Source organism: Fusarium redolens, assembly GCF_020744475.1.
Source record: "Fusarium redolens strain MPI-CAGE-AT-0023 chromosome Unknown BKA55scaffold_38, whole genome shotgun sequence".
Taxonomy (NCBI): domain Eukaryota; kingdom Fungi; phylum Ascomycota; class Sordariomycetes; order Hypocreales; family Nectriaceae; genus Fusarium; species Fusarium redolens.
Window position 1 is genome coordinate 87933 of NW_025763701.1, and position 27192 is coordinate 115124.

Sequence of the window (27192 nt, forward strand, 5' to 3'; positions counted from 1 at the left end):
GAAACCTGCGTCCCTGTTGTCTGTTAATATAGGCAGCTATATAACCTTTCTAATCCAGCTAAGACCTTACTACTACTGCTGCTGCTGCTGCTGTACGTAGCCGTGCTGGTAAATGTTGAGGGTGTCACGTGCAAGAAAGGGTCTTCTAAGACTGCGCCCGACAACAGTAAAGTCTTTAAGGGGCAGAATTTTACACACAACACAACATGAATATACAAATCTGCACTAATAGACAGAATAAGCGTATTTTATAACAAGAGACACTTCCGTCACGGATTTGCATTACTCGCATTAATAATCACAGTGCCCGCAATATCCACATTCCTTGTCGCAGGCCGTGAAGTCTTTTGGGGATTCATATCCGTAATAGTAATCGCTATCGTCAGAACCGTAATTGTGAAAAACGCCAACGGCCAGTTTTCGATGTTTCATCCATAACTCGTTCTCTTCTTTGTCCTGCCACCATCAATCAGCCGTACTGTTTCGTATGTACAGGTGTCACAATAACGTACCTCTTCGACGGAGGCTTCATGGACCAAGTCATTGTTTTGATTACTTGGGTCTTGTCGCAGCTCATCATCCTTATGCCAGCATCGCTGGAGAAGGTCCTCTCCAGGGCCACACTCAAACACGCGCGTAATGTCATCTCTAAATTTGCGCACCCAAGGTACTGAACGACCATCCTCGAGCGCCTGATAAACAATATCCTGAAGCCTGGCTCGCCCGGCATTCTTTCGATTTCTGAGAGGCTGGATGTGGCGCATTGCCGGGAGTACTAAGTCTTCAATTCCGTCCAAATCGACCGAGTCGCTGTCAGACATATTAAAACAACGACAAAGAAATATGATGATATTTGAACTAGTCAGTTGTGCCTCCCAAAGAGCCTCGAGGCTAAGACCAAGGCTCAGTTCTTGATTGATCCAATCGAGGCATAGTAAGGATAAGAGAGGGTTTGAGCCAAGGCTTGTCCCGACTGCCGGAAGCAAGAATCGAAGGACTCTCTTGAAAGCTGCGATATCTAACTCGGCGGTGCTTTGCTCGTTCGAATCCGAAAGTCCACTTTCTGTTTTTGACGTCGCCCAATGCGATTCACAACCTGCCTGAACGGGCTTAGAAAGCAAATTGCACGGCCTCGGGAGTAACTTTTCACGCTGTGGAACAAAAGGGAGGTCAGGTCCCGTCTCCCGCTCGGCCTTTTCATCTGCATTGGTTTTCTCCATCTCCGTATCTTTATGCCGATATACAAGATCAATTTCCCTAGACAGCCTTGCAAGGTTGGCCCGCCAGTGATGCGTGTTCGTAGGATTCTTTTGATACAAGTTGACTTCGAAAAATTTATTGTGATATTCGCATCTGAAGTTTTTATACCTGTAGTCAATTGAACATTTAGTGCAGGGGTTTAACCACGAGGACTATTGGGATTAAATACGAATTCAGTTTCTCGAAATTAGCATTTACAAGATCAATTTCGGTAGTCTCCACAAATATGGAACCATTCTGAGCGGGAACAAAGTATCTGATCGCCTCCTGCGGTCCATAGTTGACCTGTCTCACAAGCTGAACAGCGTACGGTGCGTTGCTGACCACGGAGAAGTCATTTTCCGTCGCTGGAGGCGTTGTAAGGTGGTTTGCCCAACGCAGAAAAGCTGTAAACTTCGGCTCGTGGTCAAGCCACCGGGGTCGGTACGGTTTTATGTCCGGGCAACAAAAGATAGCCGACATTGTCCTAGTTGGTCGAAGCTATAGGGAAAAGGGCCTTTGCGTCAAGAGGGATTGCAAAGTAGTAGAAGACGGAGCTTGGCTCTTAGGAGATGGGTGGCTGTGATAATTTCGATCAACTGAACACCACGAGGAGTTTATCAAGCATCAATGAACCAGGTTAATGTTGCTGCCGCAGGAATAGGGCTTCAATTACAGGTAGTAAGTGACAGAAAGGCCGAGATGTCATCCTCCCATCATAATCGACAGATCAGAGTTATCGGGGTCGGAGTTAACCATGAGTGTAAAACCAATTGTGGAAGCACAGGTTGCGGGCCTGCAAATGTCAACCCACCCATGATTATTTCCTAGCGCTGAGGCAGCAAAGATCCATGCATGGAACTAATGAGCTAGTTGACGCGTATGGAACGGTCTCGTCACTCGATAGTACTGAACAGAGCTCAATCGAGTGGTCATGTGGGAGGATGAAAGGGTGAAAAGAATTTTCGAAGAGACTACCTATTCCACTAGGTAACTTACATGGGAGGCTTTGCAAATACAACGTGGCAATACCCCGTAGCCGCTCAGGAGGCACCCTCCACTTCGCCATATTCAATAATCGTGCTTCCCCAAGTACCAGGTTCTATTCCTGGGCTTCGGCAATACTGTAGGTACCCATGTTCGGGTAATTCCACTGGTAAAAGATGCTGAAATCCGGGGTAAGAACACCCTCGGCGACGCCACAGATGGTATTAGGAGAGCCCTGACAGGCACGCCTTCATAGGAACACATGTCGCCAGACCAGATTGATGCGCCCGGTAACGCCACTTACACTTACTATCGAAGCCACTTACGCATCGCCATACGCTAACTACCGTACACTAACTTCGAAGCCACGACGAGCGGAGGCGTTTCTCCACTAGAGGATGTTGATAGCGTTGAGGACATCGCGGATGATGATGACGATGGCATGGACAAATTGGAGGATTGTGACGAGTAATTTCATAACTAGAAGTCGGTTACAGTAGATCCTGATGAACCTTCTTAGACTTTCTACACATGATGAATAGAGACATCTTATGTCGGGTATCTTTTCTCTTCACAATAGGTAGTTGGGCCTGGCGACATTAGTAATGACATTTATTCCCGGTGTTTGTGGCCCGTGCATCAATACTTCGCCATAATGGTTTGGATCTCCTTACTGGCTATGCGAAGCAACAAACATTTTACTACAATTGATCTGACAAACACTATGATGTCGTCGTCGTGCTATTCCCAGGTTGTCCGACCATATAGCCTATCAGAAGTTTTCGGTCCTTGTTGATAGTATCCTCGTCATCACAACACCAATAGCAGCAATGCAATATCCCCGTTCATCACATGCCAAAGTTTGTTTTTCTACTTGTTGGTATACTGCTCACAACAACGAAGATTTAATTCAAATTCAAAAAATCCACCCCGCTCTTTGACGTCACAACTGTGCTTAGACAGAAATACGAGAAAGTATCTCTTTGAGCGGCACAAGGCAACAAAGCGGTCAAGACAGGGATATCAGGCCAATCAGAGAAATTAATTCTGCCAATACAGGGCCGGTTTGTATATAAAAGGCCAGCAGCCAGTAAGAATAGATATAAAATATTAGTAGCCAGTTAAAGTCAGGAGAAAAAGAGGCTATACTCTTGTAGAAGTAGCCAAGCTACAAAGGAATACAGGCTCTTATAGCTGCCTCTATATGTTAAGCCTCTGTAGCCTTCTGGTACGTGGGGTCAAGTGGGGCGAGTGACCTGGTGTTGCCTTGTGCCGCTCAAAGAGATAGATACTCATATTTATTACTAGATAAAATATACCGCTGTCTGCTACCACTTATGAACTTACACTGTAAAAATTCACTTAGATTTCAGTAGATATATTCCATCGGATCACCGTGTACTAACGACAATGGAACCGAATAACGAAAGCATTGATATGGTGTCGACACCATCTGTCACGTACCCTACACCGGCTCATTCCGTTTCTTTGGATGAGTCTCATGACTTTTACAATATGTTGCCTTTCGACTCTGTGCCTACTCCGAACGCTTGGTACATAATTCGCACCCGAAACTCAAGCAAGAAGCGTTATTTGTCAGTCATTAATGGCAAAGTGTGTTTGCAGGAAAGCCCTCACCCCTGGGGAGGATTTTGGTGGCGTTCCACCAGCTTGGACGGCTGGATCGGACTCTATGAATTTACGACGGGACGATATCTGGGACACGATGGTAAAGGCAACATCGTCGTAAAAGCTCTCGCTCAAGGTGAGAAAGAACGTCTTGTGGTTTCGCATCAGCCGAAGGGTGGCTACCATTTGTCGATTCTCAAAGAAGCCACGGATGGCATTCAGGCACCGCGAAACGTATTGCGACCATTAAAGGAGGACGGCCAAGCGAACCTGCTGTTGCTCGAGTTGAAAGGACACGCAACTGTGTGGGAATTTTGTAATGTCGAGAGACCCCAGCGATAAACATTATATCTTTGTTCTGAAACAATTTAAAGAGGACAAATCGTAGTTCAATCATTTATCCAATTGCTGTCAGCGAATAATCGATGAACTAGTGCACGGGCTTTATTCGTCACATCGTCCTATTGTTCTCAGGGCAGTCAACAATAGTTCTATAATCAAGTCGACGAGATCTTGCTGTTCCCGACATAGCTTTGGAGAGATGCTGGATGTACGTACATTATCCGATGTATCCAATTTATTCGGCGAGGAAACATCCCAGCACAAGCTCGGTGCGATAACTTGTGACTCTCAGATCCCGGGGTATTCTCGGAAAAGCCATCAAGATTCATTTAAGAAATTAATAAACCAGTTCTAGTAATTCTGCGTGCCTATTCTTGCGAATCCATTCGTTACATATATGATCATGAGCAAGCTGTCTAAGCTACGAACCTCGCATCGCCGCTTTCTAGTACAAGATTTGTCCGGCTTCGAGCGCCGATCATCATTGATAAAGGATATATGCCCAAGTTTGTAGCAAACCGAATCAACGAAATGATGGCGCGACTCAGATAAGCCACCAGCAATTATCAACACAAGATTTTTCAATACACAGATTAATGGAATATGTTTCTGTGACTTTGTTTTCCTATTATCATAGCGAAATCCTTGAGAAAATATCTTTCATGTTGCACCTATACGAGTTCGCTTCTGTCCGGATCCCTCACCAGGTGAACCAGCACGCAACATCTGGAGAACCTCCCAACATCCTGGTCTTGTCTTTTTCTGCTCTTCCATCCGAGCATAAGGATGCCGAATCATCTGCAAAACAGCTGTACCAAGCTCTGCAATCATATCAGCTTAATTCTCATAAAATTATCCTCCACCTTACCTTCATCCTCACACACCCCAATACTCTTCACCGCAGCGTCATAATGTCTATGAAACAGCCATCTCTTCCCTTCAAAAGCCTCACCCTCTCTCCAAGGATTCACACGATACTGCCATGGATGTCTTCCAAGAAGCATCCAAATTGCCGCTACACCAACAGCCCAAACATCCGTCGTTGCGGTAAACTCTCCCAGCTCTCGCTCGGGAGATATATAGCCTACTGTTCCTTTCGTTCCAGGCGTCACTGTTGCGATGCCTCGGGGTGCATAGATTGCGTCTTCTGTGTCGAGGAGGACTATGGATGTTTGGTCTAGGTCCCATTTGCGAATGCCAATATTCATGGGTTTTATGTCGCCGTGGATCCAGTTGTTGGCATGGAGGAAGGTGAGGGCTTCCAATAGTGCTATCGTCATGCTTCGAACTGATTCCGTCCTGGAAAACAATTAGCCATAGCCTAGATAAAGAGTGTATGACGTACTTTAAAGGACCCTTGTACTCATGTAGAGTCTTTGGTGTAAAGGGCATCAAGACAAACCATATATCAGCAGCTTTGTTAGTTGCATTTGGATCATCCGTAATAACTTCAACAAGCCGCACAATTCTCTCCTCTTTGGCAGCACTAGCCAACAGCGTCAACGTCTCAATCACACTCCGCCTGCTCCTCAACAAATTCCCATTACTCTCTGAGACATTCATTCTCTTCGTGGCCACAACATCACCCTTCTTGTTCACGCCAACGCTAACCCGCCCAGAGCCACCTACTCCTACTGTTCCAGCGCTGCTGAGACTCCATTGACCGATCTGGATTCCGTTTCCTGGCGCTGGAGTCGGCGTCATGGAGATATCGAGTGAATTTTTGTGGCTGTAGAATTTGCGGATGTATTCAGTCATAGCTTCAGTGTGATTTTCTGTGGTGCGGTGGCGAGTATACTCAACCAGGTACTTCAACTGTCCAAGGCGAATAGACGAGGTATGCTGGTTAAACAGTCTGCGTTCTCTTGCGTGGAGGACATCGCCATCGACTTCCACAGTGCCACGATCAGAAATCTTTTGCACAAGAATTCTGCCTGTCTCGTGGACTTGGAAAGTAGCATGATGTTGACGAATGCCAAAGAGGGAAGAGTTATCAAGACATAGGATAAAGTCGTTGTGGGTCTTGTTACTTTTGCGGCCTGCGATCCATCCTCGGAAGTTATTAGTTGGAGGGCGCGAAAGGTCGATGAAGTAGCATCCAGTGTGAATATACACGCTCGATTCACCTTTATCAACGCTCTGTCCAGAAGATGTCGGAGATGAAGAAGAGAGGTGACCAGTTTCAATTTGTTCAATAACTCTACTGACTTGTTGATCAAGAACTTGTCTTGATGCAGTTGAAATGTGATGGCTTGCTTGCTCTCCTTCTTGTGCCTGAAAGTCATCTGCTTGAGATGTTTCGAGCAACCAATCGACGACCTGACTGAATGCTAATCTCGCTTCGGCATTCTGAGGTCTAAGAGTTATTGTTGATTAAGATGCGGACGATAAAGGACCATGAAAGTCCTCATTTGTGGCTTGACTGCTCGACAGACTTAATGCCATTTTGGCGTTGGATAGTTCAGTGTGATATCTTGGCTTGTCCACATTCACAAGTTCACAACTCAATCCAATTATAATCCGTGCGTTAATTCACAATTGTTATGGGGCATTCAAGGTACTCCTGTACTTTTACCGACGTGGGGCCGGGGCAAGAATATTCCGAGCTCGGATCATTCCGTCCCCGCTCCGACAGAGCGATCGCCAATTCATGACGAACGCCATCCAAACAAATAATCGACATCATCATTGCCATCACCCAAACTGCTACCGCAACACCAACAGCGACGCCATGCTCTTGACTATCGCGATGCGTCATGTCAACAAAACAATCACAATCAAGTCATCTCCCAACACCTGAACGTCCGTCGCCGTGCCATCCTGCACCATGGCGACAGATTGAAGCAACACTTTACGAGCGCATTAACGATGTAGTAAGACGCGTCTTTCCATCAAATCAATTACCGCTGACAGTTTAGACTCTCCCCGACGTTGTAGAAACAGCCGGTTCCCATCTCATACCCGCGCCTCCGACGCCGATCCCGACATCCTCCTCCTCAGATGATGATGTGTTCATCAAACGTCTGCACCGAGCGCTAGAACTAGCTCTCTTTGGCCAGAAAGTACGATGCAGCTTATACGGACGAGAGATCGCTGAGAATACGCGACCAGGCCATTCGCCCCATGGTCTGAGGGAGAAGCTGCTCCGTGAGGCTTGGGAGGACATCGATAGCAGCAGTGACTCTGGCTCAGCGACGCCGATTGAGGGAACAACTCCACCGAGTTGCGACGAGGATACCTCCAGACTGGAGGCTCATGTTAAAGATGATATGGCAGAGAAGAAGATTCCTGCGTCGAGTCGGAAACGAAAACGGGAAACTGAGGAGGATGAAGGGGGGAGGGTCAAGCACAGGCGGACAACCGGCGATCAATAGGCTTCTGGTTGCTTATTCGCTCCGGTATGATATTGAATTCTGAATTATTCAAGAGGTTACATGGCATCATTGGAAACTTGAACGTGCCCAATGTTGAGGTTCTATTCTGGCAGGTGCTCCGGGAGATGAATAAGGAGGCCGACAAGCTGGCTAATCAGGCATTCAACAATTAATATGGAAGGGCTTGCCGGTTCATCGCTTGGCCATCACGTTGAGAGGCAGCTTGGCCCTGACAATTATTGTTTGCGTCGACAGCCTGTTGTTTATATACTTTTTATCCGTGCACATTCATGCTTCTCCTTTCCCACTTTCATCCTGTTCCTTTTACCTTCCTCTACCCTTTCGACTTCTGCTCCAGCTTCAAGACATTAAATGACAAGAGAACATAATAATGCATAGAAGCAGTAGTAATTACCAGATAACAGTATAGCGAGGGATAAATGTCATGGAATCGTCACCTATTGCCCCGACTGCAGGGGTACAACAGTCACAGTCGCCTTCTCAATTCCTCGAGTCGCTCTCTTTATGTGTTCATCCTGATTCGCAACTACTAATCTGCTTTGACGTCCAAGACGATGTGCTTGGAACTACCGTAGGGCTGGCTACGAGTAGGGCAGGTGCCACTTGGGGGAAAGGGCGTCCGGCGCTCTCCGTTGATGCAAGTGGACATTGTGGGTGTTCTAGGTCGATTCGGATGCGACAGCAATTGTAGATAGTTTAGCTCAGCACGTCCTGTGCTCCCCTAGGAGACTTTTCGGGGCCAATGGCCTCCCGGACGAAAAATATACACACATACATACATTCGCAAACTCTGTGCCCTTTTCAGCGAGGTGTTTCATAGTCAAGGGCGTGTAGGCGGTAGAGTCTAATTTCAGGTCCTGATCATCGGCCATGATGAACAAGAAGTTGGGCGGCTGTTTGGTCGATGCATCTCGCGAGACTCTTGCAGCTTTGCTGCCGCGAAGAGGCTCAAAGAAACCAGTGCTTGGGTCCAGAATTTCATCTTGGCTATCATCGTTCAGATGCAGATTGCTCAATACTGATGTTAATTACCCAAGAATGGGGGAAATACGTCTCTTTTAAAGCAAACACTCTCATCCTTGAACGGCTATGGCGAGCAGAGTACAGTTACCAGCCCATAAGACAAGGATGGTTTGAGTGCTTGAATTACATAACCAAAGGATTCGTTTCAAAAGTACCAAGACGTGTGGTCTCTACTGACTAGCATTGGACTCTACCAGTAAAGTCTGCCGATACAACTCAGCCCGAGTGGAGATGCCTTCTGATTGCGCTCTCCGCCGTGGGTAGCCTTGGGCACAAACCCAGCTAGTGCTCACGTACGTTTCCATATTATCATACTGCTGTAGATTTGAGATATACAGATAACGCTACCCGCGGGTCTACAACGCTGAACCCCACTTTTCTGGGGTTAGGATTAGGTACGTTGGAGGTGAGGGCAAATTTATTATCTTAGGGAGTACGTTCCTTATGGTCATTGGTACGACCGACCGTGATATCAACGCACCGGGTACCCCCGGAACTAGCCTTGAAAATCTCGAAGCGATGGATCCCGCCTCAGGGTCCCACATCTTCGGCGACCTTTAGCGCGATTAAACTCTTGGCACGCGCAACAGCCTCTGATCATTAAATCATGCCGATTCTCAGCACCCCGTAACTGGCAATTAACGTTAGATCTTTCAAGCAAGTCAACTCCCTGACTCAGCGCGCACATCACCCCACAAGAGATTCTACCCCAGAAGGCACAACATCATCCTCTGCTCTTGGCGAAATGTCTTGCGGAACCTTTTTCTTTTCTTTAGTCATTGTGGGCTTTTCAAGAGTCGACAGCATTACCGTCTCAACAACAGGCTGCCATAATCCCCGGTCAAGCTAAAGCTTAGTGCCACAAGATGGCAGCCTACCCCTTCTTGTCTTTTGACTATTGTTCCGTAATGCCAGGCTCTTTGAACCTATGTTAGGTCCGTCTACAACCGAAAACACCCACATTGTGTGTTGTGTTTTGCTCTGCAAATCTAGACTCGTTATTCCTATGAAAGCAACCGGTATAATGGGCGCTGTCAATACTAAGAGCTAAGAGACAACTGTATGTTTGTCTCATTTAGATGGTAAAAGCCTTACTTGCTGTAGTCAGTACCGATTGCGATATATTAAACTTGTCGAAATTAAGCAAGCCAAGCCGGGAAAGCAGGTGACTTCCATTACTTCATGTCATTGACAGGAGATATCTCGTGATGTGGCTCTGCATAACCGATACATCGAACTTTTCTTTACACGTGGCTTTATTTTATTTGGCTCATGTTCATATTTACTTCAGATATCGAGTAAACTGAAATGGTGAGGAGAATGCAATGGACCAATCCTTCGATCAATGCTTCAAGCTAACGTCGAGTTAATGTACTCAAATTACGTTTACCACTGTCTTGACTTTGGCTCTCAGGCAACCCGTTGGCCGTTCAAGAATTGCGCAGTATCCAATGACCAGCGGAGCGGGAATCTTTTAGGAACTATGTTGGTCATGGTCTAACAAGACTGGCTCACGTGCTGAGTAGAAGTTCAGAACGCTGAGACACACAAGATTTAGACCTTTTTAGTTGTACGACTCCGTGTTGGAAGCTGGTCGCGTAGATAGTTGCATTGTGTCTTATTTACTATGGTGTCGCAATGTGGAGCCTACTGACAAAATCGCCCAAAACTAACGTTATGTACAAATGGATTATAGGAGCACATGTGGTTCATACCGTAATGGTCTATGTAGAACTGAGTCTAATGGTCCTGTATAGCAGTGACCTGCATTTGTTCCCACATCAAGGGTATGGGGTTGTTTCTCAGAGTGGACTGAGTAAGAAGATAGAGGTGAATGAGCTACAGCACCCCTTTTTGTAGCGTGTAAGGGCTAGATCTTCGGATTTTGGGACCGAAATTGTAGAAAATCAACGGGATGGGGGCAAATCCTGTTGCAAGGAAACCGAGAAGACTCCCAGCCCAACTAAAGCCAAGGTTGTGGTACACTGCTTCATCTCAGCATCTGTACATACCGAAGAAGGCGTTAGTGATGGGTGGCTTGGGACTTGACTTACTGGGTAAAACAAACAGTGGGAGTGAACCACCTAGCATATAACGCAGCACTCCGTTCGCAGCCAAGGCAGAGGCTCCATAACGAGCCCCATAAACGTTCGTCAAGTAGAGCACGCAGGATACCTAGATGGGTGGGAAAAGATGGGAATGTGAGTAAATGAAGTCCAAAATCAGATAATTCCGAGACTCGACTCACAAAGATTAGGAGATTGGAACAGCCAAAGAGTCCTGCAGCAACGATGCTGGCCATCCAATGCACACCGGGCCGCGCAGTCCAAGCAAACCAGAAGAGAGCCGCAGGCATTAATATGCTGCCATACATTGCGCCCCACAGTCGCTGTTCGGGATCCGAATAGACATCTCCCTTTCTCTTGTGCACGCGATGGTCGATAATTATGTATAGTACTGCGCCAGCCACACATCCGATGGCGATACTGAGAAACACCAGGCCAGTTTGTCCTGACGAAAAACTGTATACGTTCTGAAAGATTAGGGGGAAGGCTGTCAAAAAGGTGAACAAGACGCAAAAGTTGAAAGCCGTGTAGAGAGAACAGAGACAGACAATTGGCTCGGTTGCTAGCATGTAAAGCGGCCTTGTGAGGGTAACGGTCAGTAGCTGTTGTATACCCGCCAGCCCGCTAGGGATAGGGCTGGGGGGAACTGGTAAGCCGATAGCCTTGGCGCGACGACGAATGAGAGGATGGGAATAAGTCTCCTGGACCCCCAACGCGAGAATCCATATGGATCCCCCAGAAACAAGGTTACCCATTGTGACCATTGCCAGTCCTTGTACTCAGCGATCCAGCTTACGACTAAGGATCCCAAGGCTGGACCGAGAAACGCTGTAACAAAAAATAACGCCATAGCTACTGAGCCATGTTTACCGTGCCAGATATCCATGATGGTGCCGGCACCAACAGCTAATGGGGATGAACCGATGGCGCCAGCGAAGAATCGACATATGATAAGTGTGGCTATGTTCTTGGCGAACCCGGCACCGACGATGAAGAGTAGCGAAATAGGGGTGATGTAAACGTAAATGAAGCGTCGACCGTACGTTTCGCTCAGGGGTGCCGAGATCATAGGACCAAATGCAAGTCCATATACGTAGAGACTAAAGGGGAGTATCGAGACCGTAGAAGTAACGTTGAATTCGTGTTGGACCTCAACTCGAGCCGGTGAGTAGGCAGCCAGGCCAAAGGAACTGTTCACCGGACGACTCTTGTCAGCTGGCTCACGGTTGCAAAGGGGTGACCTTTACTTGGGAGAATGACTCACATGGTAAGGCACAGACATGCGGGAATCAGAGTATTGTACATCCTCTTGGGAAAACACCAGTTTTTGGCATTTGCAGGGTCATCAGACCAATCTAGGAGCGTGTGCCCGTTCGAAGGAGGCATTTCGGCCGGTGCAGCAACTGTCATAGAGCTCCTACTACTGTCGTCCATTGCGATAAAAGGCGGTCTAGTTAGAAGATGCAACAACTAGGAACTGGATATTTCTAAAGTAAATAAGTAATATGAACAGGTTAAAGCTCAGATAGCAGGATGAGGTTCTCTTTATGTGAGCCCATCCTTCCACAGCGGTCCTTGATCCACTAAACGCCGTTTCCCCACTCTTTTCGGCGTCTTGCCGCAGCGCCCCTCGAAGCCGCTTCATCAATACTTTCCGCGGCACCGCGGGTACTTTTACATGCGCGGCCCGATATCTGTCTTGTCCTGAATTCCGGCATGCCCACGCGCATCATCAAACTTGTCGGACATACGGCTAAACTTGTAGGGTTGAACCCTCTGTCTTAAGCCTTTCATCAAGCAGCGCGCCAAGCATTCAAACCTTCCCTTTTGTTGTGACCTCGCCGCCAACTCTTTCTGGCATTCCCGCACATTGAGAAAAGATTGGAAATCTCCAGTCTAACTCTACGTCTCGAGCTTCATGCGATGGGTGGTACCGTCTTAGTTGGAAATGTCGAAGACACGCACTCAATTATACTATCCGTTGCCGCTCCGCCAAAACCTACGCTTTCTTTATTTCCACGGTCACGGGCCTTATCAACTGATGCCTAGCATCTACATGACGTTCACTAATGCCTTGGTCTCGTTATGCCAGCGACGATTTGATTATGGAATTTTTCGCGTCGAATTTGTTATGCTATCCTTTTGATGCGTCTGCACGTGTCTCAGACATCATAGGACAATATTAGTCATTGCCACCACGGTAGTTTATTAGTCCGGAACTGTTGGCTCCAAGCTCTCCTTGATTTTTCATCCTACGCTCGGACGAGTTCCACTTTGACGTGATCATTGCCTGGTAGCCGCCTGTGTCAATGCTGAATTAAATATTGCATTCTGAACAGTCAGTCATTCTTATCACTCCGCTATGACCTCAACACCACAGCCACAACATACCCCCGCCCCTGTGGCCTGCCTCAATTGTCGCGACAAGCACGTCAAGTGTGATGGCGATCCGGCTGGATGCTCGCGATGTACAGCGTCGAATGTTCCATGCCATTATCTGCCTTCTCGTCGTGGTCGCAGATGCCCGCCTAAGTCACAGTCTTTGATCGATTGTCCCGACTTGATCTCCTCGCCTACTATGATGGATCTGTCATCACAGCCTGGCCCTGTCTCACAGGGTCTGTCTACCTGCAATACTCGGGTCAATAGTGACGACTACTCATTCTTCGAGTCTCCGAACCTAGGTATTGACGCTGCTGTCTACCTACCTCCGCAGTCGGAACACTGCTCAGTCACGGGGCTTGATAGAATCCTTAACGCGGATTCCACTGCTTTCTTATCCTGCCAACAACAAACTTATCCGCCTTCAGACTCTAGTGAGGCCCATCTGATAAAGATGTTCTATTATCATTTTTATCCCGCTCATCCTTTTCTACTGCCACACAAAGATTTCTTGAAGTCTGGCCCTCCCAGATATCTCGTTGATCTCATGCAGCTCATCAGTCTACACTATATCTCTCCGAATCTGGTGACGGGCGATCGCATTACTCAAATACAGACAGCAGTACAAGAAGCAAGTCTTAGTGTCGAAAAGGCACAGGCTCTCTTATTGCTCTGTATCGCTTTTCACGCCCATGTTGCGCCACAAGCCGCGAAAGCGTGTCTAAATCAAGCCGTCAACTATAGCCTCCAGCTTGGACTTCACTGTCGAGATGCTTCCGACTCAGTAATGGCGCTGGACCCCGTGCGTGCCGAGAGCCTACGGCGTACCTGGTGGGAGATATTCGTTGTCGATACACTGCTAGCGGCAGTGCAGGTTGATGGCACTCTCCAATTCACATCAGAGGAGACACCCGATGTACCACTCCCTTGCGAATTGGAACAAGACACACATAACAGGGGACATGATACATGTTCGTCGATAACGGGCCGCGATCTGGACCAGAGCCGGCATTTGCTGTTATTCGAAGAATCAGATCTTTCTTCCCTAGGCTACCGTGTGGAAGCATCCATAATCCTTCGCAAGTGTCTTCTTGCTGCCTCGCAGGAACCAATCCATGCTCTCGACGCCACTATTTCAAGTTGGTTTCACCGATTGCCCAGCAACAAGCGTGTCATTCTCCAGTGCAATGGCGAGTTGGACCAAATGACATTCCAGGCTGTCATGCTGATGCACTGTGCTTCTATCTATCTTCATTTTCCCCGGTCACGCCTACTAGCCTTTCTCCCAGTCACCCGTCACATCTTTTGTTCTGTGCCTCCAGAAGTTATATCTTGTTCTGCAGTTCCGCAGTTGCATACGAACAAGGTGATCAGTGCCGCTGTTGATCTCTCCAACATAGCTTCGCTATCCACATCTGTTCTCAAGCAAAGGCCGTTTTTCTGCTGTGTCCTGGTTTTGAGTTCTATTATTCAGCTAGCTTGCCGCTCAGCCAGGCTTGAAGGATTGCATAGCACAGACCTTCACTTTCTAGGTCTTAACCTCAGCATGCTTAAGTCTTTAGGAGAGTTATGGGCTATAGCAGCAGTGTCTGAGTCTCGGCTTCGAGATGTCGTGAAGGAAGTGTCTGGTATAATTGGTATCCAGTCATAGATAAGAGTTTGTAGAATACATGTGATACCCAAGTAGTTGCTTGCACTGTAATTAATATACGGCAAAGAGCTAAAATCTATAGCTCATTGTCACGTTTCATTGTTTACTTGTGAGACGGCTGCTCTACCAGTGACCATGGAATCTTAATTCTGGCTTAGTTTTATCTAATGTTTACGAGAACATCCTAGCTGGCGCTTTGCCACGCTCTTTGCTCCGATATTCATATGGTCAGTCGCCTGAGAGTTTATACTTCTTCTGCTGTATCGAACGCAAACATCGGCCGACGCAATGGTCTTAATGATGTCGTAGATAGGATGACTACCTCTGCTGGATAAGTGTCAGTTTGTATACTTGGTCAGTAACAGGTCATATTATCAGTTGCGAGTAGACAAAACAACGCTAATATGCACGACAAAGAAGTTCCGGTCATGTGAATGTTATCGCATGATCCTAAGCCTTTTAACCCATCTGGTAGAGGCTACTGATTGACTCATGCCTTAAGTTTGCGGCTAGTACAGGCTATACAGGGAGTCACACAGTGGATCTCACGAAAGTGAATCTGAGCACAACGCGCCCTTCATCCTGCAACAAGTGATGGCACATTCAATATTTGTAGCGGAAGCCACTTGAGTGATAACCGCTTATGGCAGATGCTATTAAGATACTGTAAGACCTCACTCACTACTGAGGCATCAAGGCATGCTTTGCACAGCATTCTTCGCTTGATGAGTAGATACGGAAAGAGACAGGTGCGGAGTGTGGCGTATGTACGTATGTGTATTTTTCGTCGGGGGAGCCGTGAGGCCCTGTAAATCTCCTAAGGGAGCACGGGATGTGCTGGGCTAAACTATCTACAATCGCTGCCGCACTGAACCTCACTCAGATCATCTGCAAGGCCTCTTGAATCGGAGCCGTATGTATGCTCGGTACCTCCAAAAGTCACCTTTCTACTCGTAGCCAGCCATACAGTAGTTTCCACTGAAACACGTCCTACAGGACATCAATACAGTTGATCTTAGCAGAGCTTCCGTCCAGCAGCGCCTCCATCTAGTTCATCCAGCATATCATCGGTACGAAGGCGCATTACTCCAAGAGGGCATCCCGTCAGCGGGAACACATCCCTCTCCGACTGGGAATTCTCTTGCGCGGATAGATCAAGTAGCTTTCCACACCCTAAGGTGGACAGCCTGTGTCCTCTAAGACCGCCAGTACCTGCGACCAAAGCTATGCAACCTTGGGGAAACCCTCCCAGGAAAAAAACCCAAGGCGGCCAGAACGCAGCTTTGTGGACGAGGCAGCTGCCTCATTCCACGGTCTCCAGGTAAGCTCTGCACCATTTCGTCCCAGCGGTTGCGTCTAGTGGTAGCGGGTAGTGAGACAAATCGTCGAGGCCCGGCTGTCTTCCGGGCGGCAGCCGAGGCTGCAAGAGGAAAGAGGTTTTCTGGGCAGTATACGACTGCAGAGATCAGCCATACATCTTGGAGTTGTGAAAGGCAGGGGGTATTGAGGCCCCGTATGTTGAGGGCCCAAGAAGACCCAAGAGGTCGAGCAGCTGACGGCTGCAGATGTCGGTCATACGGGAAGTCGAGGGCAGCGGAGCCCGGAATGTCGGAGGCTCGCAAAGCCGGAACATCGAGGTTCAAAGAACTTGGAAACACTACACAGGAAAAAGCACCCGAAGGTGATGTCAAGAGCTCGCGATTGATAGCCCAGCGCTTGCCAACTGGTCACACGTCGCAGTTAGAAAGCAGTCGATTCGCCATTTCTTCAACATCACGCAGTCGGGGAGGGCATCCTAGCGAATCTAAGTCGAGAATAAACTGAACTATAGTCTGCTCCTCTAGATCAGATAGCTTCCGTGACTTAGGTGTAGTACTTGATGCAGCAGGAATGCCATTGCGTCGGCGACGAAGAGCCCAGTAGTCGACCTCACATAACCTAGCAGCCTTGTGGAGACTTAATTTTAGGCTCCTCTGGAGGGCTTGAAGTGCGAGTAGTATTTTTAGCTTCTTTATCTGGTTGTGACATCTTAAATGATTGAGAATTATTTTATCAGATGGTTAGACGTAAGGTTGAATGACTTTTGGTGCATGCACTTGTTTGGTGCACGCGCTTATCGTAAACGTTAGACTAGTTTATCCCTAAGAAACTCTAACCGTCACAGATGTCTCGTAAAATTTTCATACTACTTTCTAAGTGAACTTAACTCCCCTAGAAACCCGCTCCAGGTGCTTTCAACACTACAACTGGCCCTCTGCACTGGCAGCTGCTAGGACGAGCTAGTGCTGCGGATAATTAGCTCTATGTAGCTCTCTGCAGTCCTGCCCGTGCCGAAGCAGGATACCCTGGCTATGGCCACAGTCTTGTCGCGGATCCGATGGCGCAGGTGCAAGTTGAGGGCAGATGAGAAGGAGACGACAGTTGACTGGGAGCTCGATCCCGATAAGATTACTGAGGCAAGGAAGAACATCCCATTGAACATGCAACCAAGATTTGATGTATACCAAGATGTAGGCGAGGGTAAGATCCAGTTTGAGGAGCCTTAAAAAGATTAAATCAAGTATCCTTTGAGCCAAGGTTTCCCGTCTCAAAGGCATATATCAGTCAAATTGTGATCACTAGACATAGGTTGGCAAACGTCAAATGAGAGACCAAAATTCTCTATTTCATGACTCCATGAGCCCTACTCGCAGTAACGCCAGAGTATTTTTCCTATTCGGGACACATATATACCTTTGCGTCCCGTTAATCTATGCGGCCACCTTGGCCTTTTTTTCATCCCCATTGATCCCTTTCCTGCGTAAACTCATAAACATAGCCACCCAAACCACTCTGCATCAATCCTCTGCCATGCGCTAACGGCCTTACTCAAGAGCCTTCTGGGCGAACTTGGGAAGGACGAAGCTGGCCTTGTGGATCTCAGCAGAGTATTATCGGCACTTGGCATCCTCCTCCTCCTTGGACCAGGTTCGGACAGGGTTCTTGACGTCGGCCTTCGGGTCCTTGGAGCAGACCATGAAGCCGATCTGACCAGAGGGGTAGGTAGGGATGGTGGTGTAGGCGTACTCGGCAACGGGAAAGATGGCCTGGCAGTCCTTCTTGAGGCGAGCGATGAGGGGGAGGTGAAGCCAGGGGCTCTCGGCTGTGAACAGGTCAACGAGTCAGCGCAGTCCTTGAAGAAACTACGGCGCAGTATAACGATAACGTGGCGGATCAGGAACAGCAGAATGGAACGCGACCGAACAGAACGCGGCACAAGTAAAACGACAAAAATTCATGCTATCGCGGGACTACCGGAAGCAAAGCTGGGAAAGCAGCACTAGCTTCTGGAAGTCCCTAGGATGGAAGTGGTACTATAATGTACCCATCGAGGGAGAGCCCAGCTACACCGGTCAACTTTGACCGGAAAGGGTTCCCCCATTCTGCCGTTCCTAGGGACGCCAGTTACTTTCCTCAAGAAAATAGGGAACATAAAACCTTGAGTAGTAATGACACCGCCCTCACGGAGAGCGTCGTGGAGGAGCTGGAAATAGCTCTTCTGGAAGAGAGCCTCAGCAGGACCATCGGGGTCGGGGGAGTCGGTGATGATGACGTCGAACTCGTTCTTGTAGTCGTTGAGGAACTTGACGCCATCGCCGATGTGGGTCTTGGACTTGGGGTGGTCGAAGCCGCAAGCCATGGAAGGGAGGTGCTCCTTGGAGAGACGGACAACAGCCTCGTCAATGTCGCAGAGGGTGGCCTCCTCGACACAGTCGTGCTTGACAATCTCACGGAAAACACCACCGTCACCACCGCCAATGACAAGGACCTTCTTGGGGTTGGGATGGGAGTTGAGGGCGAGGTGAGCGATCATCTCCTGGTAGGAGAACTCATCGCGCTCGGTGCACTGGATGACGTTGTCGAGGACCAGAACGTTGCCGAAGTCGGTGGACTTGAAGATGAGGGCGTCCTGGTACTCGGACTTCTCGTGGACGAGAACCTTCTCAACACGGAGGGTCATGGCATGACCTGTTTGGTCGGGTAAGGATTTTGAGTCGATAGGTTCATGAATTGGATTGGCTTACCGGGCCACATGTCCGAGATCTCTTGGAACCAACCATCTAGAGAGATGTTAGTCAATTGTTGAATGTTCAAAATTGTAATGTCTGCGAGGGGGTTTGTGGCATGACGACTTGGACGGTTTCTCTGAGTGTGTGGGTTGTGATAGAGGGGAAGCTCGGGGGATTAAGAGCTGAAGCTGTCCTAGTTATGACGCGACAGCTTCAGAGCTATGAATTGCACCATTGATAAGATTCAATCATCGGGTCGTTGGCTCCAATTCTTCGCAGACAGCTGGCGAGAATCCAGACACAAGACATGCGTATGATGATCATCATGAGAGAGGGGCGGCGCAACAACACAACGCGGGGCAGAAAAAAAGCAAGAGCAAGAGCAAGAGAAACGTACCCTTGATGGTAGGGTGGGTGGTCTCCTCGGAAGACATTTTACTAGAAGTAGAGAAAGATGAAGAAAAAGGTTGAAGAGACGAAAAGCAAGCGACGAGCCGATTGTGGAAGTGGTGATGTTTCGTGGAGGGGAAGAAAAGAGCAGGAGCTGGAGGAGTCCTGACTTTTTCACAAGCTGCTGCATGCAACACCTCTGAGCGTTGTACATGTACCCGCGCCCGCGCCTGTGCCTGCAATTCAAGCTGCTGCATCTTCCGGTTGGTTGGTGGGGCATGGACATAGCGGGTAAAATTTTCGATGCCGCCCACCGCCCAGAAGCAGAAACTGGTGATGGCACCGTCATTTTGGGCATCGATCTCTTGGGGCCCCTGACAAGAATTAGGCGGTGATCAAGGAATGTACAGGAGCTGAGGCATATACTAAGCAAGGTACCCTAGATCAGGAGACGACAGTACCGGTATCTAAGTGCATAATCAGACCAGGGCTCTGTGTACTGAAGAATATTATCTTTTGTTTATATTGCGCAGTAGGGATGGGTGAAAATATATTTTTATTATTTTTATGAAACTTGATTGCTCATTTTTATTTTATTTTATTGAGATGAGAGTTCTTCTCGGGTATATATCTCTAGATGATTTCATCAAGGACTTTAAACTTTAAATCTAGGACTTTCAGACTAACAGTCTGAATCCTGAAGGGAAGGGGGATTCCCGGATTTTTCCAACATTATCATGACCTGACGTGCATTGGCCATTTAATCCATGTTGTTTATTCACACTTGGTCAAAGCTAATCTTGTCAACTCTGCCCAATTGCTGCCGTTTTTGGCTTAATCATATCCAACACGTCGGTGGGACAAGAGTCAGTTCAACAAGCACAGAACCGAACCGCACAACCTGGGGGCTTTCGCCTTCAAACTTCATTCAAACGCCTCTACAATGCTTATAAATCTCAATGCCACAATTGTGCACTGCTGCGGGGCAAAACCCGCCACCAGCATCGCTTCCGTCTTGGCGGGTTTTGTTGCCCGAAGAGGCGTAGACTGTTCTACCTAGGCCATAAAATGCCTCCTAATCACAAGACCTATAAAATGCCTCTATTCTTAATTTAAACCCGATCAATAACTCCAATAATCACATCTTATCTCTTTAATAATGTCTACTGTAGGGGTCGCTTTCCGCACTTTGCTCGGCATCAAGCCTTCTACTGCTTCCACCAGCGACAGCGTTCTGGTCATTATCGATGCCCAAAACGAGTATGCCACTGGAAAGCTTAAGATCGAAAATATTGAAGCCTCGCGTCCCGTTATCGCCTCTCTACTAGAGAAGTACCGTGCTGCCAAGGCACCCGTCGTCCACGTCGTTCATGCCACACCTTCGGGTGCGCCTGTTTTCACCCCGGATACAGAGCTTGCCGAGGAGTTCGACGAGTTGAAGCCTACGGAAGGCGAGAAGGTTGTTGAAAAGTCGCACCCAGGCTCGTTCACAGGAACGGATTTGCAAGAAGTCTTAACTGCTACCGGTAGGAGCAAGATTGTGCTTGTCGGCTACATGGTAAGTTCACTGATGCTTGCATCATTTTGGCATACTGACTAATACGCTTGCTTAGGCCCACGTCTGCATTTCAACTACTGCTCGTCAAGGCGCTGAGCGAGGATGGGATATTCTGGTGGCCGAAGATGCGGTTGGCGACAGAAACATCCCCGGCGTCAACGCTCAAGAGTTGAAGAAGGTGGCTCTCCGCGAGATCGACGACGCCTTTGGTACCATTGTTCAAAGCAAGGATATCAACTAGATGTTCTTCTCGATTCCAATTCATTTTAGAAAAAGGCTCAGGAGTAGTTTCATGTAGATTTCACGTATAATTCCATCACGATTTTAAAACTCCCATAGCTTCGCCGGCATTACCTGATGAGGCACTCAATGTGTGTGATGATAGTAATTTTACCAGAGGAAAACAGCCGCCACAAGCAGGCTGACGACAACACCTGCAGCCCCGTACCCCCTTCCCATAACCCACACTGGCACTAGGTTGGAGCCTTCCCATGTACGCTATCTCAATTTTCAAGTACAACAGCTGCCTTAGAAAGCTCTACCAGCAATTCAGCAGCGACTTTAGGGAAGAGGGTTGATATTCCCGAGGGGTAAAAAGCCATAATTAGACCCGATTCGTGCTATTACGATCGTATTAAAGTCTGGATGATTTTTCTTTTTGGTATCCCTTCGACAGTCAAAAGTTCCAAACTTGTCAATACAGGGGTCAGTAACCAATAGGGCACCAGTATATAAAAGATACCTATTTACCCCTCTATTTTGGACCATGACAGGGGTACCAGCAATCAGGGAGGCTACAAATCGCTGCATCGCATTCCTGACAGCCCATTCTAGTCTGCTTGCCCCGAATATCCTTGCTCAGAGGCCCAAGAGGCCTCCTTTTCGAGGTTGTATGAGGCTGCAACGGTAGGAATTTATATCACCTTTGTCGACTCACCAGCGGAAAAACGCTGTATTGGACCAATTAGGACTCAATCTTTTAGATTCATATTGATATGATATGGATCGTGCACCCTGCTATTACTGTTGGCCGTGAATGTGTAATTTACTGGCGATTACCTGTGCAGTTGATGAGTACGGAGATAGTCGTGGAAAGGTATGTCAGCCTTTGGCAGAACGAGAAGACTTTGTGCGCCTGTCTCTATACTGATGATATATTCTTTTCTGAATGTTTACTTCTTCTCTTACATTGAAGATGCCGTCTTGGTCGTTTATTCCTTCGTTATAGATAGCACTCCACTACGCTCAACTTAATGTGTGCTGACACCGAAATTAAGCCATCTAAGTGATCCTTCCGAGCTTCCGTGTCGCTAATCCAAGCAGCCAATAGAAGCGGTTACGGAACCTTAAAGTAGAAGGATTTCTAATCTTATCATTGGAGTAAATGGATACCAGATCATGTCTCAATTCACGATACTGTCTACAACTTGGTATATTTAAGCTAGGGGATGTTTAAGCATATATCGATATCTTCTAGATAGACATGAATTTCCATAGCATTCAAGCCATCTCCAAGACATTATCCGTACCTCAGAACAATACTATAATCGCCTAAAATACCTCTAAAATAGTACCTCGCTGGCAAAACCGCTATTATAATAGGTTTATTTAAGCTAAATGGCATCGTAACCGCAATAGTTATCGCTCTCCCAAATATGGCGCATATATTAGTCTATCTTCCATTCCTAGTAACTCACAATAATCGCAATAGATCGTAATTCACTATGGTTGCAATGCCAAAGCTGCAGAGAAAGCCGTCGCACAGATTAAGGAGCTTGGCGTCGAGGATATCGCCAGAGAATTCTGAAGTTCCCAGTCAATTCAACTATGTGCCTATACACCCTGATCCAAAGAATGCTGCTCACGACAGGTGGAGCAAATAGAATACTTATGGCTCCAGACCAACGGTACTTTACGAGATGTTGAGTTCTCAATGAACCTCGTGAGATCTACGTGCTCTTCTTTCGGCTCATATCCTGTCTCCGTTGATAGTTCATAGATCCGACGAATGGCTTTCCTGTCTCGGTAGTACCAGACGTCTTGCCATTTTTGTGACCGTCGTTGCCTATGTTCCTCAGACGGCGGGAGTAGACCCGGTAGTCGTATAAGAGTATATAAAAACATATTTGTAAATATAAAGAGAATTCTGCTCCCTTATATCAGCTACTAATAATAATTTACATACTCTTCCTATCCTGCATATCTTTCAAAGTGTGCGTTTTATCCCTGTCACAACACCACATAAGACCACACCGTCTAATAACAGAGGTCCCGAATATACATGACTTGCTACAAGGAGCAACCATCACAGCACTGCACTTGGCAGTTGAAAGCCTGCAAAAACACGAAGCTCCAAGTGGGATGTCGGCAGAAGCGACGGCGATATCCCGCTGAAGACGAATCCTTTCAGCCTCCTCACTCTGACCACTACGCGTCAAACATTCATAGAGCCCATGTAATGCCCACACATTGTTCAAACGAGTTTTCCGGCGCGGAAGCTTTTTAGAAATCCCCAGATCTTGCTTATATACTTCCTCGGCCTTATCAATGCGGCCTTGCTCAAGCAACAATGCGCCCAGTGCGTGACGAACGGGCTGCAGCCAGACAGGTGGATCTGCGTAAGGGAGCCTGTCCTCCAGCCGGACTCCATCGGATAGGTAAGCGAATGCCTGGTCAAAGTTTCCCTTTCGATACTCAAGCTCGCCTTCCAGCATGCGCGAAGCAACCTGGAGAGCTGTCTCAGCCTTACATGCAATCCCATATTGGCGATTCTCGGGAACCGCGCGGCGGGCAGCTTCAAATTCCTTCCTGGCTACCTCGGCTTCCTGAACCCGACCAAGAGCTGATAGGGCAACACCCTTAGCATAGTGTATCATGGCATCTGTAACACAAAACAGCTCTTTATCTTCTGGAGGCTGAAGTTGGAGGATTTCTTCCCAGCGGCCGAATCGAATAAGTACGTGTGCAGGCATGGCAGCCTGATACTCCACCCAATCGACCATTGGGGGGGATTTAATAGACAACAAGTCGGGTGTAATGATACCAGTTATCCGCTTCGAAGCCTGGATTGCGTCTCGGGATCGACCAGCCATCATGGCAGCATACACGAGAACGTGAATATTATGACTTCTGTATGCCGTGTAGAGTGTAGAGGCGGTGCCCTCGGCAAAGAACTTGTCGTCGGAAATCATAGCCTTTCGATTGGAATCTACGCCTCTGCGATAGTCACCACAGGCAATGTCAATATGCGTTGCCATGTGCTGCATATGAGAACCGTCAGGAACAAGTTGACGCAGCTGATCCGCAGCAATGATGGCTTTCTCTGGATTCGGCGCCATTTCCATCATATGGATATAAAGATGGCAGAAGGCAGGATGATCAAGGCCATCCTGACTAGCTAAGCCAGCCTCAAGTATGTGCATAGCTTCCAGAGTTTCGGGTCCCGTGGGTTTACCAGTATCTAGGTCCCAAAGTTGTCGGGGACGCGCGCACATGATTGCGTCCACAAATAGAGCCGCCACATCTATGTCTTCGCCAAAGTTGTCGAATACGCCACGCATCGCTTTGACATAAGCATTGTCGAGCTTGCTAAAGTCCTCGGGTGTTGCTTCTCCATGGGGAAATCGGTCTGATAGGGCTTCGATCAAAGCCTTCTCGATGGGCTTAGTGTTTTGAGCGGCTCGAGCAAGCGCCAATGCTGCCTGCGATTTACTGACCGTCTCTCTGAAATCCGCCTGATCATAACGTATCCAAGGCTTATTGTAGTTTGGTCCAATGGCATAGGCCATTCCCCAATAGGCCATGGCACATTGTGCATCATATTCGACGGCCCTTTGAAAGCATCTTAATGCTTCCCCATGGTTGAAGGAATAACACCAGAGGAGCCCACGATTGAACCAGATCCCAGCATTCTCGGAGGTAGTAGAAACCGTTCGCCGGTAAGCTCCCAGGTCGTAATAATCCATTATGGGTCTGGGTAAGACTGGCGTGGAATTTGATCCCGCGCAGTTGTGTGGTTCTGGGTGCGCTATATATAAAAGTATTTTAAGAAGCTGTGACTGATTACTGTTAATGGGAAATCGGAAGGGGAATGGGTGGGCCATAATGATCAATTCGGCAAATTTGTCATATCCCCGATCGTCCACGGCACCGGAACTAATGACGCATCTGAAGCGCCGTGTCGGGCAAAGGAAGGTTTGAGCATTGGTAATCATTAGTAATGCCGCTTCACGGGGTAAAAGGGACCAAATACATGATCTTCTGTCGAATCAAAACAAGCAAAATTCACACGCAGCAACTGACTAGAAATGACACTTACTTTGAACTTTTGTGGACATCTGGTTTCCGTGTAGAACTACGGATATACGGCTTTACCTGGATAGGGCCCTGACGGTCTCTATTTAAGTCCCCTATTATCTTTATAACGCTATGGTAATACGACTTCATTCTTCAAACCGCATCGCGACTCATTCAAATCATCGTGGCTATCTGGCATGTCATTTCTTTTTGCACAGCTTGCATCCATCACCGCCGTCTCCATGGCTACCTCAGTCCAATCATCAGCAGAGCTATCCCAACTGCTAAATCCTGGCATGCTTGCCAATGTGCGAGAGTTCTGGTTCCGGCACTTAGCCGATAGCGACCACTTTGTTGTTCCTGACAAAGAAGAAGCCTATGTCTGGTTCTCACAGAACGATGACTTTGATCAAGAATGCATGTAAGTTCATCATTCGCCCACCTCCACAAGCCGCACATGTCACTGATGTTCTAATCAAGTTCAAAATTTGGGCCTGTGCTTGAGTTTTTGAGCTTAAACGTTAAAGCGACAGATATTGATGATCTCCTGCGCGCTGCTAACCCTACGTCAGCCCTGGATTGGATGAGCTTGATCATACTTCTGGATCAACTTCCTCGCAACTGCTACCGCGGCGATATGGCCGGTATTGCATACCGCTTCTTTGATGTTCTAGCCTTAAACGTAGCCTTTCGTGCTATTGAGGCAGGTATTCCAGAACGACCCGAGATACGATACCGACATGCCTATCGTTTCTGGTTTTATATGCCGCTTGAGCATTTCGAAACTTTGAAAGTGGTCGAGATAGTCGTTAGGGAGCATGATATCATGTTTGGCGATAGTCATGAACTATTAAGCAAGGATATTTCAGATGTGGCGCGGGACGCTGACACTTTGTACTGTCGAGAGGTATTGATCAAGAGGCGTGGCGCATTTGATGTATGGCAAGCTCAGCTACGTCAGGTCGTGAGTGACCACATTGCTACTATTAGGAAGCATCATCGATACCCGCATCGCGATCTTGCACTGGGACGGACGAAAGCCGAGACTACAATTTAATCAAGACGTGCTCAAGGCCGGGGTAAGTCGACCCTTGACAATGCTATTTCAGTCGCTGAAGGAGTGGTATTGCCGACTGCGGACGCATCCCCGTGGATTATTTAGAGCACGTATTAGGCAGATGCGCTAATCTGGCCCTTGACGCAATTGAAGGCTTTTATGTATAGCTTGACATTTTGTGCCGAGTAGCAACTGGCAAACTGATTGGCGTTTACACAAGACAATTACTTATTGTGTTAAATCCTATAACCTGGCTTCGAGATTGAAAATATGAGGTTAATAAAAAAGAATTATCACTATAAAATAACGTATGTAATAAAGCATGCGGCGCACTTTTCACAACCTTCAAGATAGGATTAGAGATAAAAACACAATAAAGCATCTAACCAATTCAATTCAATTACTATCTTCTTCCCTAGACAGCTCAGCAACAGTCTGACATGTTCTTCTATTATGCCCGGCCTTACCGCATTTCCCACAGTGGCTTTCCTTCGGTCGCGCCCGCCTGCCTCGACCACTTCTTCTCGACAATTCACCCTGTATTTGCGTATCAATATCCATCTGATCAATTGCTTCCCTTGCCTCATCTACAGTCATCTTCCCTTTATCTTGTAGCCGGGTTTTTTTTCGCTCTGCGCCGCTTGCTTAGGGCCTCATTTGACTGTCGAACGGTCTGGACCTCAGACTCTATTAAGGTCATCTTATGCATTATTGCCTTTGTTCCCTTAGTTAGTGACTTAAGAGCCTTAAGAATAGACTCTGGAGAGCTACTTTGATGCCTTCTGATTCTTCTTTCGAGATATTCAGACTGAGAGCTAGCCTCGAGGACTGTCTTTAGGGTCTTTGAGACCTAAGAGTTAGGCTGGCCAGCCTCCTCCACAGGGGGCGTTGGGGTTTATAGCTGTATATCAAGCTTTAATATAATACTTTCGGGGTCTAAAGGAACAAGCCCGGCTCCTCTAAAACCCCCCTTGATATTGCTTTGCGTCATACCTGGTAGGCGGCATAAAAAGCCAAGAAGAACTCGGTCTTTGAAATATGGGTAATAGAGCATCTGATTAAATGCTCAATCTCCCTACTGTATGCCGTTTTTAGCGGCCCAAAGCACCTAATATCAAGAGGCTGAAG

The 27192-nt window shown here is 47.6% G+C and overlaps 11 protein-coding genes across 11 annotated transcripts; 5 read left to right on the top strand and 6 right to left on the bottom strand.

Moving 5' to 3' along the window:
* Positions 1-291: 291 nt before the first annotated feature.
* Positions 292-1722, bottom strand: BKA55DRAFT_530727 (uncharacterized protein; the record flags this gene model as incomplete). Its single annotated transcript, XM_046189164.1, has 3 exons — positions 292-456; positions 513-1368; positions 1430-1722. The coding sequence occupies 3 exons, from the start codon at positions 1720-1722 to the stop codon at positions 292-294; spliced, it is 1314 nt and encodes a 437-aa protein (XP_046040965.1).
* A 1846-nt stretch (positions 1723-3568) lies between these two features.
* Positions 3569-4297, top strand: BKA55DRAFT_587089 (uncharacterized protein). The gene has a single exon (XM_046194627.1). The coding sequence runs from the start codon at positions 3637-3639 to the stop codon at positions 4195-4197; it is 561 nt and encodes a 186-aa protein (XP_046040966.1). The 5' UTR covers positions 3569-3636; the 3' UTR covers positions 4198-4297.
* A 299-nt stretch (positions 4298-4596) lies between these two features.
* BKA55DRAFT_668856 (kinase-like domain-containing protein) lies at positions 4597-6642 on the bottom strand (the record flags this gene model as incomplete). The annotated part of the gene is made up of 4 exons (XM_046197917.1): positions 4597-5018; positions 5066-5496; positions 5543-6553; positions 6584-6642. 4 exons carry the CDS (start codon positions 6640-6642, stop codon positions 4858-4860), a joined length of 1662 nt encoding a protein of 553 aa, XP_046040967.1. The 3' UTR covers positions 4597-4857.
* Positions 6643-6953: 311 nt separating this feature from the next.
* Positions 6954-7571, top strand: BKA55DRAFT_530678 (uncharacterized protein; the record flags this gene model as incomplete). The annotated part of the gene is made up of 2 exons (XM_046189159.1): positions 6954-7070; positions 7116-7571. The coding sequence occupies 2 exons, from the start codon at positions 6954-6956 to the stop codon at positions 7569-7571; spliced, it is 573 nt and encodes a 190-aa protein (XP_046040968.1).
* Positions 7572-8121: 550 nt separating this feature from the next.
* Positions 8122-8464, bottom strand: BKA55DRAFT_600335 (uncharacterized protein; the record flags this gene model as incomplete). The annotated part of the gene is made up of 2 exons (XM_046196509.1): positions 8122-8217; positions 8372-8464. 2 exons carry the CDS (start codon positions 8462-8464, stop codon positions 8122-8124), a joined length of 189 nt encoding a protein of 62 aa, XP_046040969.1.
* Positions 8465-10454: 1990 nt separating this feature from the next.
* BKA55DRAFT_600336 (major facilitator superfamily domain-containing protein) lies at positions 10455-12115 on the bottom strand (the record flags this gene model as incomplete). Its single annotated transcript, XM_046196510.1, has 6 exons — positions 10455-10600; positions 10670-10790; positions 10864-11382; positions 11433-11509; positions 11552-11871; positions 11946-12115. The coding sequence occupies 6 exons, from the start codon at positions 12113-12115 to the stop codon at positions 10455-10457; spliced, it is 1353 nt and encodes a 450-aa protein (XP_046040970.1).
* Positions 12116-13043: 928 nt separating this feature from the next.
* BKA55DRAFT_530596 (uncharacterized protein) lies at positions 13044-14714 on the top strand (the record flags this gene model as incomplete). The annotated part of the gene is made up of 1 exon (XM_046189154.1): positions 13044-14714. The coding sequence occupies one exon, from the start codon at positions 13044-13046 to the stop codon at positions 14712-14714; it is 1671 nt and encodes a 556-aa protein (XP_046040971.1).
* A 2930-nt stretch (positions 14715-17644) lies between these two features.
* BKA55DRAFT_698559 (Spermidine/spermine synthase) lies at positions 17645-19197 on the bottom strand (the record flags this gene model as incomplete). Its single annotated transcript, XM_046200529.1, has 4 exons — positions 17645-17856; positions 18192-18722; positions 18779-18814; positions 19161-19197. 4 exons carry the CDS (start codon positions 19195-19197, stop codon positions 17645-17647), a joined length of 816 nt encoding a protein of 271 aa, XP_046040972.1.
* A 1115-nt stretch (positions 19198-20312) lies between these two features.
* BKA55DRAFT_530575 (Isochorismatase-like protein) lies at positions 20313-20952 on the top strand (the record flags this gene model as incomplete). Its single annotated transcript, XM_046189153.1, has 2 exons — positions 20313-20711; positions 20767-20952. 2 exons carry the CDS (start codon positions 20313-20315, stop codon positions 20950-20952), a joined length of 585 nt encoding a protein of 194 aa, XP_046040973.1.
* A 1708-nt stretch (positions 20953-22660) lies between these two features.
* BKA55DRAFT_698561 (uncharacterized protein) lies at positions 22661-24676 on the bottom strand (the record flags this gene model as incomplete). Its single annotated transcript, XM_046200530.1, has 2 exons — positions 22661-22776; positions 22993-24676. 2 exons carry the CDS (start codon positions 24674-24676, stop codon positions 22661-22663), a joined length of 1800 nt encoding a protein of 599 aa, XP_046040974.1.
* A 573-nt stretch (positions 24677-25249) lies between these two features.
* BKA55DRAFT_530704 (uncharacterized protein) lies at positions 25250-26064 on the top strand (the record flags this gene model as incomplete). Its single annotated transcript, XM_046189162.1, has 2 exons — positions 25250-25428; positions 25488-26064. The coding sequence occupies 2 exons, from the start codon at positions 25250-25252 to the stop codon at positions 26062-26064; spliced, it is 756 nt and encodes a 251-aa protein (XP_046040975.1).
* Between the last annotated feature and the right edge of the window lie 1128 nt (positions 26065-27192).